This window comes from Mustela nigripes, chromosome 16 (assembly GCF_022355385.1).
Source record: "Mustela nigripes isolate SB6536 chromosome 16, MUSNIG.SB6536, whole genome shotgun sequence".
NCBI lineage: Eukaryota > Metazoa > Chordata > Mammalia > Carnivora > Mustelidae > Mustela > Mustela nigripes.
The window spans coordinates 45,514,948-45,531,808 of NC_081572.1; the positions used below are offsets into that span (position 1 = coordinate 45,514,948).

The following is a 16,861-nucleotide window of genomic DNA, read 5'->3' on the forward strand; positions in this document are numbered from 1 at the left end:
CCCTGACATGTAAAACTGTTTATATCTCATGTAGTTGAATCTAGCCATCTTTTCTTTTATGAATTCTACCTTTGGAGTATGCTTAGAAAGCCCATTTCTATAACCAAAGTTAAGATATATACCTACATTTTTTTCTAGTACTTAAAAAATATATTGAAATCATTCAGTTATCAGGAATATATTTTGCATAACATATAGGAAAGGAAATCTAAATGCACCTTCCCCATAGTTGTCCCAACTGCATCTATTAAATATCCATTACTGGGGCGCCTGGGTGGCTCAGTGGGTTAAAGCCTCTCTGCTCAGCAGGGAGCCTGCTTCTTCCTCTCTCTCTGCCTACTTGTGATCTCTGTCTGTGAAACAAATAAAATATTTTTTAAAAAATCCATTACTGGGGGCACCTAGATTGGTGTCAGCTGAGCGTCTAACTCTTGGCTTGGGCTCAAGTTATGATCTTCAGGTCCTGGAAAAAAGCCCCACATTGGGCTCTGCACTGGGCATGGAACCTGCCTGGGATTCTCTCTCTCTCTCTCTCCCCCTCTTTGCCCCTTCACCCACTAATACAGGCTCAGCGCTCTGGCTCCCCCCCCCCCAAAAAAAAAAAAACCATTACTAAAAAAATTCATTACTATCTGCCTCACCCCATACGAACTGAAATGCTACCCTATTCTACACTACAGACTTACTTGACAGGTTCTAAAGTAAGCACATAAAGTAAAAATCCAGTATGGTCAAAAATTTTAGATTGGAAAAATCTCCTTAACCATTTATAGCATGGTATGATATTCACATGATGAGAAATACACAGGAGTCAAGACTGATTAAGAAAGAAGATTTGGGGGCGCCTGGGTGGCTCAGTGGGTTTGAGCCGCTTGCTGCCTTCGGCTCAGGTCATGATCTCAGGGTCCTGGGAGGAGTCCCGCATCGGGCTCTCTGCTCAGCGGGAAGCCTGCTTCCTCCTCTCTCTCTCTGCCTGCCTCTCTGCCTACATGTAATCTCTCTCTGTCAAATAAATAAATAAAATCTTTAAAAAAAAAAAGAAGAAGAAGATTTGAGGCACCTGGGTGGCTCAGTGGGTTAAAGCCTCTGCCTTTAGCTTGGGTCATGATCTCAGGGTCCTGGGATTGAGCCCCGCATCCGGCTCTCTGCTCAGCAGGGATCCTGCTTCCTCCTCTCTCTCTGCCTGCCTCTGACTACTTGTGATCTCTGTTTGTCAAATAAATAAATAAAATCTTTAAAAATAAAAGAAGATTCACCCTGTTCACTTTGCACTCCCTCTGGGAGGTACGCTATTCAGTCAAATGGTAGGAATCATCCTACCACTTAACATGCACATGCAGTTGTTCTGCTATTTGGACTTAGGTGTGTTCTGGAATGCCACACTGTTGTTTCGAATGCCCATTCTTGCTCCAATACTGTACTAATATATATATATTTTTAAAGATTTTATTTATTTATTTGACAGGCAGAGATTACAAGTAGGCTGAGAGGCAGGCAGAGAGAGAGAAGGAGGAAGCAGGCTCCCTGCTGAGCAGAGAGCCCGATGCGGGGCTCGATCCCAGGACCCTGGAATCATGACCTGAGCTGAAGGCAGAGGCTTTAACCCACTGAGCCACCCAGGCGCCCCCAATACTGTACTAATATTTTAATTGCTCGAACTTAAAGATCTAGATGTTAAATATCTTAAATATCCAGACAGATATTAAAATATATTGTGAAGTTAAAAGTTCACACACACCTTGCTACCACCCATTACTCTTTTATTGCTTTGAGCATCTTTTCTTTGAATATTGGACACATACCAATCTTTCTCCCCAAAACAGCGATTTTGACTGGGGGAAACAGCAACATTTTAACTATATACATATGTAGTTACATATAACTATATATGTATATATACATGTACATATATACATGTATGTGCATATACATATATGTGTGTGCACACACACAACTTTTTTAAGAGTTTATTTATTTATTTATTTATTGGAGAGAGAGAGAGAGCACACAAGCAGGGACAGGGGCAGCAGGCAGAGGGAGAAGCAGACTCTCCTGCTGAGCAGGGAACCCAACTCGGGAGTTGATCCCAGAACTATGGGATCATGACCTGAGCCAAAGCCAGACACCTAACCAACTGAGCTACCCAGGCACCCCCAGCTCAGTCATTCCTTACTGTTATAAACCTGGGCAAATGATTTTAAAAGAATGTGCATTCATGGGGTGCCAGGCTGGCTCAGTCGGTAGAGCATGCAACTCTTCATCTTAGGGTCATGAATTTGAGCCCCAGATGGGGTGATTACTTAAATAAATCAAACTTTCTTAAAAAGTGGGGCACCTGGGTAGCTCAGTCAGTTAAGTGTTGAACTCCTGATTTCAGCTGAGGTCATGATCTCAGGATCCTGAGATCAAGCCCCACACCCGGCTGCACACTTAGAAGGGAGTCTGCTTGAGATTCTGTACTTTACCCTCTCCCTCTCCCCCCGTTCTCGAGCTGTCTTTAAAATTAATAAATCTTAGGGGCGCCTGGGTGGCTCAGTGGGTTAAGCCTCTGCCTTCGGCTCAGGTCATGATCTCAGGGTCCTGGGATCGAGTTCCGCATCGGGCTCTCTGCTTGGCAGGGAGCTGGCTTCCTCCTCTCTCTCTCTCTGCCTGCCTCTCTACCTGCTTGGTCTCTCTAGGTCAAATAAATAAAATCTTTAAAACATAGTAATAATAATAATAAAATTAATAAATCTTAAAAAAATAGAGGAATAGAAAGAGAATGTGCATTCATGTTTATAAGTTAAATGTTCAAAACATATCACTGAATCAAATTTACTGATTATAGGGACGCCTGGGTGGCTCAGTTGGTTAAGCAGCTGCCTTCGGCTCAGGTCATGGTCCCGGCGTCCTGGGATCGAGTCCCACATCGGGCTTCTTGCTCCGCAGGGAGCCTGCTTCCTCCTCTCTCTCTGCCTGCCTCTCTGCCTACTTGTGATCTCTCTCTGTCAAATAAATAAATAAAAAATCTTAAAAAAAAAAAAAAGAGTCTAGAACTGAGCCAGTCAGACATGGCCCCAACACAAGTATCTTTATCTAATTGTTTTTAAGCATTCCTGAATCCTTTCAAAGTCCCTAAGGCCATTGCTCTATTTACGTCTACTTGGTTAGAAATAAAAGGAAAAACGTCTCCAAGTTATATTAAACACTTACTAAAAAATATTTCTTATATTTTCTAAAATGCTAAAATCATTTTTTTAAACTTTCAATGAAAATTGTTTTAAAAAGATTTTATTTATTTATTTGACAGAGAGAGCACAAACAGGTGGAGTGGCAGGCAGAGAAGCAGGCTCCCCACTGAGCAGGGAGCCCCATGCAAGGCTCAATCCCAGGACCCCATGGTCATGACCTGAGCTGAAGGCAGCTGCTTAACCCACTGAGCCACCCAGGTACCCTAAAATTATTGCTTTTATTAATGTAAACTAGTTCTCTTTTTCTAATCTCATGATTTTTTTGCCTTCTATTTTACTTTTTCTAATTTGGGGGAACTCTCATTTGCCCAGTATATTTTTGCCCATCCCTTTATTTTTCATTTATCTGTAATTAAGTAAACCATTTGTGAGGTGGGTGGGATGGGGGTGGATTAAACAAGTGATGGACACTTGTGATAAGCAGCAGGCATCTGTAAGTGATGAATCACTAAATTCTATACTAATACTGTATGTTAATTAGACATAATTTAAATAAAAACTTGGAGAAAAAAATAAGTATGCCACTGGTAAATGGCACAGAAGTTAGGATTCTACAGAATTTTTTTTTTAGGGTAAATGTCCCAGATTATAATTGCTGGGTCATGTGGTAGATGCAGGGCTGTTTATTTGTTTTTGGTTTTTTTAGATTTTATTTATTTATTTGCCAGAGAGAGAAAGACTGCGCACAAGCTGGGGGAGCAGCAGGCAGAGGGAGCAACAGGCTCCCTGCTGAGCAAGGAGTCAGATGCAAAACTCAATCCCAGGACCCTGAGATCATCACCAGGGACCAAGGCAGACAGGCAACCAACTGAGCCACCCGGGAATCCCTATTCTCAAGAGTTTAACAAATTTACTGAATGTCTATTACTTGCCAGATACCCTTAATCCATTTGGATACACTATAATAACAGATCTCTTTGGTTTTCTCTGCGCCATATTTTAAAAAATGTTAATCTTAAACCATCTTAAAAACCCTCTGATTCCTCCAGTGTCTGAGCAATCAAGTGAACTTGCATGCTATGAGAGGCTCTTTGTGACCTATTCTTTTCCCTTCAGTCTCATCTTGTTATTTTGAGCCCACTATCCTATATTCAGTTCAGCCCCATCTAGACACAGCTCTCCAAACTTAAACACACCTTACACAAAAATCTGTTCTCTATACCTGAATTCTTTCCCCCTTCTATTCATTCTTCAGGATTCAGCTCAAAGACCCATGACCTTCACTAACACCACCTCCACATCACTGCTTTGTCCCGCTCTCCCAAACTTCATTTTTGATTGCCAACAAAATAACCCTACTTGAATATCCCACAGCCTTCTCAGGTACTATATGCCCCAAACTTAAAATCTCATCTCCCCACAAATGAGCTCATTCTTCCTTATTCCCTAACTCAATAAACTAGGCATTACTACCCATCCTCTCGCTAAATTAAAATTGCAAGCACCATATCTGGCTCAGATTCCTTAATTTCCACTATGTCCTGCTAATTCTATTCATGAATTTCACTCAAATTCATCAGTGATTTCTTATCCCTCCTCCCTCTATCTAGTTAGGCCACCAGTGTTTAATCTGGATCACTGAAACCATTTCCTACTCACTTCCCTATACCTCCAATCTTAATTTCCTCTGCAACCCATCTTCGTCCATGCTCCAAAAATATTTCTCTTTAAAACACAACTCTGAACATGTTATTCCCTGCCTTTAAACTTTAGTGGATTAGGACAGGGATGGGTAACTCTGAAGACACAAGAAGCCTTTATACCATATCCTTAAAATTAAATTCCAAACTCCTAGGGCACCTGGGTGGCTCAGTTGGTTAAGCGTCCAACTCTTTCTTGATTTCAGCTCACGTCATGAGATTGAGCTCTGCTCAGTGCTAGGTATGGAGCCTGCTTAAGTCTCCCTCTCCCTCTGACCTTTGCCCCCATGTGGGAGCAAGCTCTCGCTCTCAAAAAGAATAAACTCAGGCACCTGGGTGGCTCGGTTGGTTAAGCGTCTGCCTTTGGCTCAGGTCATGATCCCACAGTCCCAGGATCGAGCCCCACATAGCAGAGTCTGCTTCTCCCTCTCTCTCTGCTCTTCCCCCAACTCATCTCTCTTTCTTGCTTACTCTCTCTCAAATAAACAAAATCTTAAAAAAAAAAAGAATAAAAATAAAAAATTCCAATTCCTAAGTGGATCTTAAAATACTACAAGCATAATCCTCCCCAACCTCATCTCCTGTCGTTCGTCCACAACATCTTAGACATACTGAGCTTTTCCAGTTCCTCTACTACTCAGTGCTCTACACATACTTCCCCCTCTGCCTGTAGCATTCTATCTGGCTAACTCCTATTCAATTCTTCAGCCACTTCTGCTTCAAATCTTTCTCTACATTACAAAGTCACAGTGAGGTCTCCCTTCTGTGTGACTCCCAGATTCTGCCACACCAAAAGCTTGCCTGCTTATTTATGTGTCCACTTCCCCCACTAATGTGTGAACTCCAAATGCAGCAGTCACTGTGTTTCTTGTTTATTATGGCTTTTCTAAAACTTTGCACAGAATGGTTAATCAATAGGAATTTGTTAAGTAATTAAGTACAATGATAGGTATACAGAGAAAACAAAGAATAACAAAACTGTAGCTGTCCTAACACTACATGGACTAAATAAAACATTCACATATATAATTATGGAACAAAGATTTAAGAACAATGGTAGGGGGGCACCTGGGTGGCTCAGTGGGTTAAGCCTCTGCCTTTGGCTCGGGTCATGATCTCAGGGTCCTGGGATGGAGCCCCTTGTGGGGCTCTTTGCTCAGCAGGGAGCCTGCTTCCCCCACCTTGCCTCGCTGCCTACTTGTGATCTCTGTCTAATAAAAAAAAAAAAAAAAAAAAGAACAATGGTAGGGATTTAAACAAAGAGAAATACCAACTCAATCTAAGGTTTTCAACAAAGTGAGGGGCTGAAAATAATTCTTAAGAGTATGCAAAGAAAATACTATAACTTATTTAAAAACGTTTAATTTTTAGTTTGAACTATTTTCTAATGTGCTTAATATAGGAATATGGTCAGCTGTACAAACATTGATATGGAACTATTCTCAACTTTTAACTGAGTAGACAAAAAACTTTGAAACCATAGTCCTAGGGCATTTGATCTAACCTTTTGTACTAGGGGAAAAAAGGGGCCCAAATCGCTTTCAGAATCTGATGAAAACTAAGGATTATCTCCCAGAAATATGAGCATAAATATACATATTTTTTTAAAGATTTTATTTATTTGACGAAGAGAGAGAGCGCACGTGTGCAGAAACAGAGGGAGTAGAAGAGGGAGAAGAAGCTCCCCACTGAGCAGGGAGCCCAATGCGGGACTTGATCCCAGGACCCCAGGATCATGACCTGAGCAGAGGCAGACACTTAACCAACCGAGCTATCCAGGTACCCTAAATATACATTTTTAAACTTTTATAATATTTCTAGGCTATCTTGCTCCTCAGGTTAAATCCTGCCCTAGGACCTCCATTTCTAAAATCATAAGGAGACTGCTAGTAGGAAGAGGTCATCAAAATGCCTCAAGTCCTGTGATACTATTATTCCTTACCTTCCCTTTTCTCCACAATCCTGCTCCTCCTGCCCCTCATACTTAAATCACAACTTTCACCAGGAAGGCTTGGAATGTCCAGCCTCTAACTCCCAGAGTTTAGAAATGCAGTTAAAGATTTCCTTCTCAACAGTATAACACACGTATCAGTTATTCCCACACCATTATCATGTTTGCCATTTCCCACAGCACACAATATTTTCTTAATTTTTAAAAATCAACTTTTTAACTAAATTTAACTTAAAAAAAAAAAAAAGATTTTACTTAATTATTTATTAGAAAGAGAGAGAGACAGAAAGTGTGTGTGAGCACGGGAGGAGCAGAGGGAGAAAGACAAGCTGACTCCACACTGAGGACAGAGCCTGATGTGGGGCTTGATTTTAAAACACTAAGATTGTAACTTGAGAGAAAATCAAGAGTCGGACACTTAACCAGCTGCCTTCGGCTCAGGTCAAGATCCCAGAGTTCTGGGATGGAAGGAACCCACACTGGACTCCTTGCTCAGCGGGGGGAGTTTGCTTTTCCCTCTGCCTCTGCTCCTCCCCACATGCCCCCTCCACCCCAGCTTGTGCTCTCATTCTCTCTCTCCAATTAAAACAAAAAATTTTTTTAAATAAATTTATCAACATCGAAGTAATAGTATCCATGAAATCAGTTTTGATGTCTGGTTATTATTTTCTTACCTACATTAAAGTAAAAACACTTAAAATAAGGACTAAATACTTTAAATAAAAAATAAATAAAAATTAAAAATAAGGGGCACTTGGGTGGCTCAGTGGGTTAAAGCCTCTGCCTTCGGCTTGGGTAATGATCCCAGGGTCCTGGGATCGAGCCCCACATCGGGCTCTTTGCTCAGCAGGGAGCCTGCATCCCCCCCCCTCTCTCCTGCCTCTCTGCCTACTTGTGATCACTGTCTGTCAAATAAATAAAGTCTTTTTAAAAAAATTAAAAATAAAGAATCCTCACTAAAAAAATAAATAAATAAAATAAGAACTCTAGGCCCACATCAGCATCATGGTTTTTTTTTTTTTTTTTTTTTTTTTAGATTTTTTTAGATTTATTTATTTAACAGAGAGAGAGAGAGCAAGGCAGGGAACACAAGCAGGAGGCATGGGAGAGGGAGAAGCAGGCTTCCTACTGAGCAGGGAGCCCAACATGGGGCTCAATCCCCAGACCCTGCGATCATGACCTATGACGAAGGCAGACACTTAACCAACTGAGCCACCCAAGCACCCCAGCACCATGTTTTAGAGCACAATCCCAAGGTTTCTGCACTTAACTCTGGGATCCCTACTGGGTAAGCAATAATTTGGACATCAAAGTTTCATAAAGTCAGAAAGAAACTGAAAAGTATTTGGTCAAATCTTCTCATTTTATAATTTAAAAAGATGAAACCCAGGAGTGCTTGGGTGGCTCACTCAGTCAATTATCCAACTCTTTAATTTCAGCTCAGGCCACAATCTGAGAGTTGTGAGATCAAGCCCCAAGTAGGGCTCCTGGCAGAGCAATGGAGACTGCTTAAGATTCTTTCTCTCCCTCTCCTTCCCACTCCTCACAACCCCCCCCAAAACAAACAAAAAGGAAACCCAGACAGGTTAAGTGATTTGTCCAAAATCAGATGAGAAATTTCAGGAAATGTCTACGATTAGCATTCAGGTGTATTATCAGTCCAGTATGCTTTCCACTACCCTGTGTCCACTCAGATTATACTAGAATACAGTATTAAGAATTCTTCATTTTGGAGTGCCTGGATGGCTTAGTAGGTTAAGCCTCTGCCTTCAGTTCAGGTCACGACCTCAGGGTCCTGGGATCAAGCCTTGCATCAGGCTCCCTGCTGAGCAGACCTGTGATCTCTGTCTGTCAAATAAATAAATACAGTCTTTTTAAAAAAAAGAATTTTTCATGTTACCTACCTTACTCTTCCGTTCAGATTTATCTGAACATGCTGCTTAAAATCTGGGTATTTGGTTGCCAGATATGCAAAGTCAGGAGGTTTGTCCTTGTATCTATTTCTTGCATGCATTGATTTACTCAGAGCCATCTTTAAAAAGAAAAAAAAGGAAAAAAGTCAGCATATTTAGTCAAAAAAATACATTAATGGGGAAAAGTGGTGGTTGCCAAGTCAACAGTTACAGCCAACGTATTTTTGCCAATCAACTGAGAAAGTAGAAGTTATATTTTTTAAATGTACACAACAAATAAGCTAAAGAAAATATGCTTAACATCACCATGAGTCATTAGGGAAATGCAAATCAAAACCACAGTATCATTTCATACCCAGCAGGATGGTTATTATTAAAAGAGAAAAAAAAGTTAAGAAGTGCTGGTGAGGATGTTAGGAAATCGGAGCATTGCATGTGGGAAAATATACAATGGCTGTGGAAAACAGTTCAGCAGTTCTTAAAAAAGTTAAACATAGAATTACCATCATATGATCCAGCGATTCTACTCCTAGGTATATGCCCAAGAGAACAGAAAGCAGGGATTCAAACAGATATTTGCACATCAATGTTCACAGCAGGATTATTCACAACAGCCAAAAGGTAGAAACAACCCCAAGTGTCCATAAATGGATAAAGAAAATGTAGTACATACACACAAACAATCCAATGTCCTTTAGGCATAAAAAGGATTAAAATTCTCATATACCCTACAACATGAATAAATCTTAAAAATACTATGCTAAGAAAGATAAGCTACATTCAAAAGGACAAATGTATTATCTCTCTCATGATGAGATACCAAGAATAGGCAAATTCATAGACAGTAGAATAGAGGTTAACAGGGTTTGAGGAAGAGGTAGGAATGTTGAGTTATTATTTAATGGGATTCTGCTTAGGATGATGAAAAACTTCTAGAAATGGAGAGTGGTGATGGTTATATAACCGTGTGAACGTACATAATGCCAGCAAACAGTACTTAAAAAATGCTTAAAATGGGGCGCCTGGGTGGCTCAGTGGGTTAAGCCTCTGCCTTCGGCTCAGGTCATGATCCCAGGGGCCTGGGATCGAGTCCCGCATGGGGCTCTCTGCTCAGCAGGGAGCCTGCTTCTCCTCATCTCTCTCTCTGTCTGTCTCTCTGCCTATTTGTGATCTCTCTCTCTGTCAAATAAATAAAGAAAATCTTAAAAAAAAAAAAATGCTTAAAATGGGGGCACTTGGGTGGCTCAGTGGGTTAAAGCCTCTGCCTTCGGTTCAGGTAATGATCTCAGGGTCTGGGATAGAGCCCCACATGGGGTTCCTTGCTTCCCCCCCTTCCCTGCCTGCTTCTCTGCCTACTTGTCATCTCTGCCTGTCAAATAAATAAAATCTTAAAAAAAAAATTTTTTTTAATGCTTAAAATGGTAAATTTTATGTTCTGTATATTTTATCACAGTTTCAAAAGTATATACACCATTTTTTTTTTAAACCATGGAAAGTGCAAACCTTTCTTTAAAAAGTACCAAAGGGCAGAAGGCAGTATAATTTATAGCCAAGAACTACCAATCAGAGGTTAGTTTTTTCTTTTTCTAAGATTTTATTTATTTATCAGAGAGAGAGGGCGAGAGAGCAAGCACAGACAGACAGAATGGCAGGCAGAGGCAGAGGGAGAAGCAGGTTCCCCGCCGAGCAAGGAGCCCAATGTGGGACTGATCCCAGCGCGAAGGCAGCTGCCCAACCAACTGAGCCACCCAGGCGTCCCCAGAGGTTAGTTTCTACAAGGATCTCGTATGGACTGATTATTTGGTAGCACATCATTAAATCACTAATGTTTCAAAATATATCTCCTATTTTAGGGACACCTGGGTGGCTCAGTTGATTAAGCAACTGCCTTTGGCTCAGGTCATGATCCTGGAGTCCCAGGATCAAGTCCCATATCCAGCTCCCTGCTTGGCAGTGAGTCTGCTCTCCCTCTGAACTCTCCACTTTCACATTCTGTCTCTCAAATAAATAAATAAATAAACTTAAAAATATATATATATATATATAATATATCTATTTTATAAATTTCAGTCTTTCATTCTGAGGTAGTTAAAACCAAATGAAAACAATTTTGTCTTTTTCCAGATTAAAAAAGAAAAAAATTAACACATTTATAGCAAGATACGAAACTGAAGAAAAACCATCGATTGTAGTGTTTTAAGATTTATCCACTTGCGACAGAAAGAGCGAGAGCATGAGAGAAAGCACAAGCTGGGTGAAGGGCAGAGAGGCAGAGAGAGAAGCAGGCTCTCCGCTGAGCAGTGTGCCTGGTTCCATCCAGGGACTCCCAAGATCACCACCCAAGCCGAAGGTAGACACCCAACCAACAGAGCCACCCAGGTGTCCTGATCGTCATGGCTTAGTAAATTATGCAGTTGGTAATCTTAAAAATTATTTTAGTGCATATCTATGGGTAGTAAGTGATTTGTATTTTCTTTGTTATATCATTCTGTATTTCCCACTGTTTTTCACGAGGTGCATTCATCTAAACAGTATTATGTAAACCAGACTCCTAGTTTCACCTGATAGTTGTATACCCCTCTCATAGCCCAAGAAATCAACAGTCATGTAAAATTTACCTGCTAAATACCTCTCAAATCCACGTATTTTTCCCTATCTCCACCAATATCAGCCCAGTGAAAGTCACCTAGATTTAGAACAGTCTCCTGCTTGGTCGCCCTGAATCCACTCTTCTCTCTTAGATTTCCTTTTTCCACCTTGCAGAGATCATCTCCTAAACACAAATCTCACTATGTCTTCCTTCTCCTGTGCCCACTTGCTCAAAACTTTATTTAGGATTAAAAACAAAAACCATGGAAAACAAAAAACAACAAAAAAAACCATGGGGCCGCGGGGTGGCTGAGTGGGTTAAGCCTCTGCCTTCGGCTCAGGTCATGACCCCGGGGTCCTGGGATCCAGCTTCGAATCGGGCTCTGTGCTCAGGGCAGGGAGCCTGCTTCCCCCTCTCTCTCTCTGCCTGCCTTGCTGCCTACTTGTGATCCCTGCCTGTCAAATAAACAAATAAAAATCTTAAAAAAAAAAAAAAAAAGTCATTACTTCAGCATACATATAAAGCCCAGCATGATGTGGCCTTACCTATTTTTCAGCATCAGGTTAAGTCACACCTCATGTTGTTCTTTCTGTCCCTCCACTCTGGCAAGCAGGTCTTTCCAGTTTATTTCCTTTGTCTCTAATGTTCTTTCCTCCTCCTCTTCCTTCCCCTGATGAATTCCTATTCATCCTTACTCAGTTCAAGTGTCTCTTCTTCAGGAGAGTTTTCCTTCCCTAATTCCCAATTCACCCGCCTAACATCCTTTCTCCTTGTGAAGGAGCACTAGTCCTTCAAATCATACTCTAAGCATCATTTTCTCAGGTAGGCTTTCTATGACACCGCATATCCAATCAGACGCCCACTCTATATACTTTCAAAGCATTCTATGCTTTCCCTCAAAGCTCTTTACATTTGTCTGTTCCGACCTCCACCCCACCACCCAAGCTGCAATCCCATCCATCTTATTCTTCACTGTATTTCTCCAGCAACTGACAAACAATAAATACTTGTTGAGTGAATAATTCAGAATTTAGGGGAATTAATAGTCACCTGGAAGTTTTTTAGCATACTAAACTACCACCGTTTGCTTTAACGTTATCACAGAAACTCACTATGTACAAGTTGCAATTTCCCAACATATCCTTTACAGACTCAAAAAAAGAGGGGAGCATAAAATTAGGACAAGAATCAGTCCCCATTAAAAAGATGAAAAAAGTGTGCCTGGCTGGCTCAGTCAATGGAGCAGGCAACTCTTGATTTCAGGATTTTAAATTTAAGCCCCACGCTGGGGCTTAGAGATTAAAGAATCTTAAAAAGAGAGAGAAGAAAAGAAAAAAAGTTTTAAAGAAAAATGTTTTCAAAAAAAAAAAAATGTTTTCCTTTCTTGTGATTCTGGCTAGCAACGGAAAAAAAAAAGTATTCCAACAGTAATTTCAAAAGACACTGGTATGTTACGGCTCTGCAACACATTAAGATTCTGAAGACTGGGGGCGCCTGGGTGGCTCAGTGGGTTAAGTGGACTGGCTAAGTGGACTGGTTAAGTGGGTTAAGTGGGTGGCTCAGTGGACCATGCCTTCGGCTCAGGTCATGATCCCAGGGTCCTGGGATTGAGCCCCACATCTGGCTCTCTGCTCAGTGGGGAGCCTGCTTCCTCCTCTCTCTGCCTGCCTCTCTGCCTGCTTGAGATCTCTTTCTGTCAAACACATAAATAAAATCTTAAAAAAAAAAAAAGATTCTGAAGACTGCATAGTTAACATCAGTGTACATACATAACACTTTGAACATATGTGGAACAAATTAAATTACAGATATGGCAGATTTAATTTATATCTTACATTAATCAACCTTTCTGATAAAGATAAAGAGTCAATAAAGCCATTTTTTTGCTAACCTCCTAATGAAGGCAATGGAACGGTAGCCAAATCTATCCTATTTCTCAAAATTTAATCGAGTGTCAAACTCTTACCTGGCATTAACCCTGTCACTCCCCCTTCGCTCTAGCCTAATCTACTTTTCTCTTCCTGGCTCATTCTTATGTAGCCACATTAGTCTCCTTAGATTTTTGGGTTGGTCTGAATGGACTGCTCTTCCCCCAGAAATACATATATACTAGGTATCCTTGCCTTGTTCAGGCCTTTGATAAAACCTCACCTTCTCACTGTCTTTCCCTTCTCTTTCTTTCTTTTTTTTTTTTTTAAGTGGGCTCCACATCTAAGGTGGGGTTTGAACTCTCCACCCCGAGATCAAGAATAGCATGCTGTAAGGACCAAGCCAGTCAGGTGACCCTGATACCTTTTCTTAGTGTAGAGTGAACACTTAAATGTGCAGTGAGTGAGTGAACACACTCCTCTCCCCTTAATACTTTCAGTCTTCAACGCGGAACTTACGCATCTGACATTTCACATACAGTATTTACTTATTCTTTAAAATCTGCCCTGCCAATAAGCTTCATAAGGGAAAATATTTGTCCATCTTGTTCACTGCGATATCCCAGTGCCTAAATCAGGGCCTGGGAGAGTAAGCACTCATAAGTTATTTGTTGACTGAAAACATGATGGAACTCTTTTCACTGTCCGAAGCCACTGAAACACAGCACTCTCATTTTTTGTAAACAGTCTTCTTGGCACTCGAAAAGGCAGCCCTATTCAGAGCTGGACCTTTTTCTTCTGGGTTACCCGAGTCGATTCGGAAAGCCAAAGCAGTACACCCTTGAAGCTGACGCCTCGGCTTTCTTTGATCTTTGCCATCTCCATGCTACTCTTTCCTTGGTTTCTCCCACTCTTCAACTACCATTTACCTGAACACTCAAAAGAATCTAAATTCCTCTTCGAATTCTAATTTCCGATTCTAACTTCGATTTTCTTCTGTATCGATCTCTCTCAGTTCAACTCCAGTCTGTTTTTTCTCGTCGCCTTCCTTCATAAATTCTACTTTTTCCTCTAGTTCAGCCACAGGCATTTCCCCATCTCCTCCACTCATCCCATACGCTCATTTTATCGACTCAGTCTTCCTGCCTCAGTTTCACATCTCTCTAAACCTCCTCAGCCTCTAGGGTCTTTTGTACTTCAATCCTAGTCTCCATTCTAGGCGCCAACTCCTCCCATCCATCCCACCATTAACCTCCTCCACGTGCTCAAACGCGCACACACACCCATCCATCCCAACTTATTCACTCATTCATGTGGTCTCTCTCCCTAGACCCCAAGTTGGCACCTCACCGGTCCAGAACACGCGCGCGCAACATGCACGCACATACACAGAAACAAAACCACCCACCCATCAGGTATGTCTCCCTAGGCCCCAAATCAGACACTCACCAGCCCCGAACCCAAGAATAAGGAACTTGGGCCATATATGTTAAATGACCTCTCAACCCGCCCGAGAGATACAGAATGACTCACATCTGAACTCAAAAGTTTCTTCCAAATGACCGATCTGGAGTAGGCCTCTACAACTTCAGAGTCTTAAACCACCCGCAGAGCGAAGCACCTAGGAACGCAGATGTTACGCTCCTAGCGCGCCGCCATGTTGGGCAAGCATCCAGCCTCGTGATTGGACGAACCACTCTCGCGCGACCTGTAGCAGAACCTTAAGAAAGAAAAACCATCGCGAGACCTGGAATTCTCAGCTCCCGACACAGGGAAGGGGCGTGGTAGCAAGTGGAGTCTTTTGCGTGAGGGCTACCTGCATTAGAATTTGTTTGGGAATTTGTTTTGTAATGTAGATTTTTTTTAATGACAATGTAGCTTTCTGGGTCCCACTTCAGACTTACTAAATCCCACTGCGGTTAGGCGGGACTATGAGGAGGGCGGAAGGAGGGGCGGGGAGCTTTAGGATTTGCTGGCCAGCGGCAGTTAGCATTTATTCTGCAACAGGTCTCTTGCTTCATGTATTGTCTCATTTAATCATTACAGATATGAGAAGGAATGATCTCATTTACTGCGCGAAAAACTGGGGATCAGAAATATTAAGTCATTTGTTCAAGATCTTATACCCAGATGACATCAAATCCATGTTCTTTGTGTTTCCTCGCCTGCCTCTTGAGCTGGAATCTCTATCAAATGCTTTGCGTTTTTCTTTTCAACTCCGGTTATACTAATTTTTACTCTCTAGTAAGTAGAGTAAGCATTAGTCTCATTTCACGATTGAGACAAAAAGGGAAGTCATTTTCAAAAGGCATACAGCTAAGGCTGGAGCTAAAGGCAGCCTCTGGACACCCACCTAGTAACTCCGTCAAAGCTTGCCTGTGTGCTAGTAATTAATGCGAAAGCTTCTGGCAAAGCATAGCCATAAACTTGAGAGATAAAGTGTAAGAAATGAAGGTTTAAGTTTTATGTACAACAAAGTGTACCAAGTAAAAGCAAGGAGGTGTTCTCATTATCTATTGTGTAACAAACCACTCTAAAATGAATAGTTTTAAGACAACAGCTGTTTTATTTGCTCACTGTTCTGTAGTCTGGGTTGGAATTAGCCCAACTGATGAAGTTCTAGAACCTAGGTGAGGTATGGTGGCCTGAGGTCCGGAGCCGATGACCAAGAAAGAATTCTTGAGACATCTTTGGTGCAAGATGGTGATTTATTAAAGCACGGGGATAGGACCCGTGGGCAGGAAGAGCTGTTGCCCCAGATTGTGAGGGATGGCAGGTTATATACCTTGCCATTGGGGGGGTGTGAAGGGAAGGGAGATTCTTGGGGGGGGGGGTTATGATCCTGCTATCATTTACATTACCTTCTACCTCAGCCTCCTCCAGTTTATATGGGGAGGGAGACATTAGGGCTTCAGGAACTGAAGAGTTATTTGCCTCTGGAAATTTGTGCTATTGATAAGGTAACCTCCCTGTTTAGATCTCTAGGACATCTGTAGAGCAAGGGAGATTCCTGTTCTGCAGGATTGTGATCTCTGCAAGTTAACTATTTTATCGTTTTATGGCAGTCAGGGGTGCCTGAGGAATGCTACACATATTACGGAGGGGAGCAGGTGGAGAGGGGTGTGCAAGGTGCCAGCTTTTGCCCTGTCCTCAGCCAGCCTCCTGCTCCCTCATCACAACCATGCTTGTTCCATACTTGCTGCTGATGGTAGCATCAGGGAGTGGCTGGTTCAACTTGAGTGGCTGGGCTCCCCTCTCCCTGTAGTCTTAAATTCTCTCCCTCTTCCTGTGATCTTTCCATATAATTTCTCCAGCAGAGTAGCCAGACTTCTTACGTGTTACCTCAGGGCTCCCAAAAGGGCAAAAGTGTAAGCTGCTAGGCTTTCTTAAGGCTTAGGCCCAGAACTGGTGTTTTCATTATTCACTCAGTTACATCTGTTAAAGCAACTCAAAGGGCTGGCTAGTCCAGGTTCAAGAGGATGGCACTATGCCATGATATACTACAATACTGCAAGCCGTGGTTCACTGGATTTACCAATGAACAGAACACCACAGAAAGTTTTTTGTCTTTGGTTGGTAGTGACTTTCGTACTTGTTATTTTTATAGTATTTAGTGTTTGCTTCTGGAAATGTAAAAGAGAAAACGGCACTGGAGGTATGACTGTAGGG

General features: G+C 41.8%; 1 protein-coding gene across 1 annotated transcript in view; it reads right to left on the reverse strand.

Moving 5' to 3' along the window:
* Positions 1–14,867, reverse strand: part of METTL16 (methyltransferase 16, RNA N6-adenosine) — a 79,748-nt gene extending 64,881 nt beyond the window's left edge. The window contains exons 1-2 of the mRNA XM_059378499.1: positions 14,726–14,867; positions 8,726–8,853 (exon numbers count right to left, since the gene is read on the reverse strand). Coding sequence (XP_059234482.1) covers positions 8,726–8,853 — 128 coding nt within the window. The 5' untranslated portion in view covers positions 14,726–14,867. The remainder of the gene's footprint in view (positions 1–8,725; positions 8,854–14,725) is intronic.
* Positions 14,868–16,861: the final 1,994 nt, after the last annotated feature.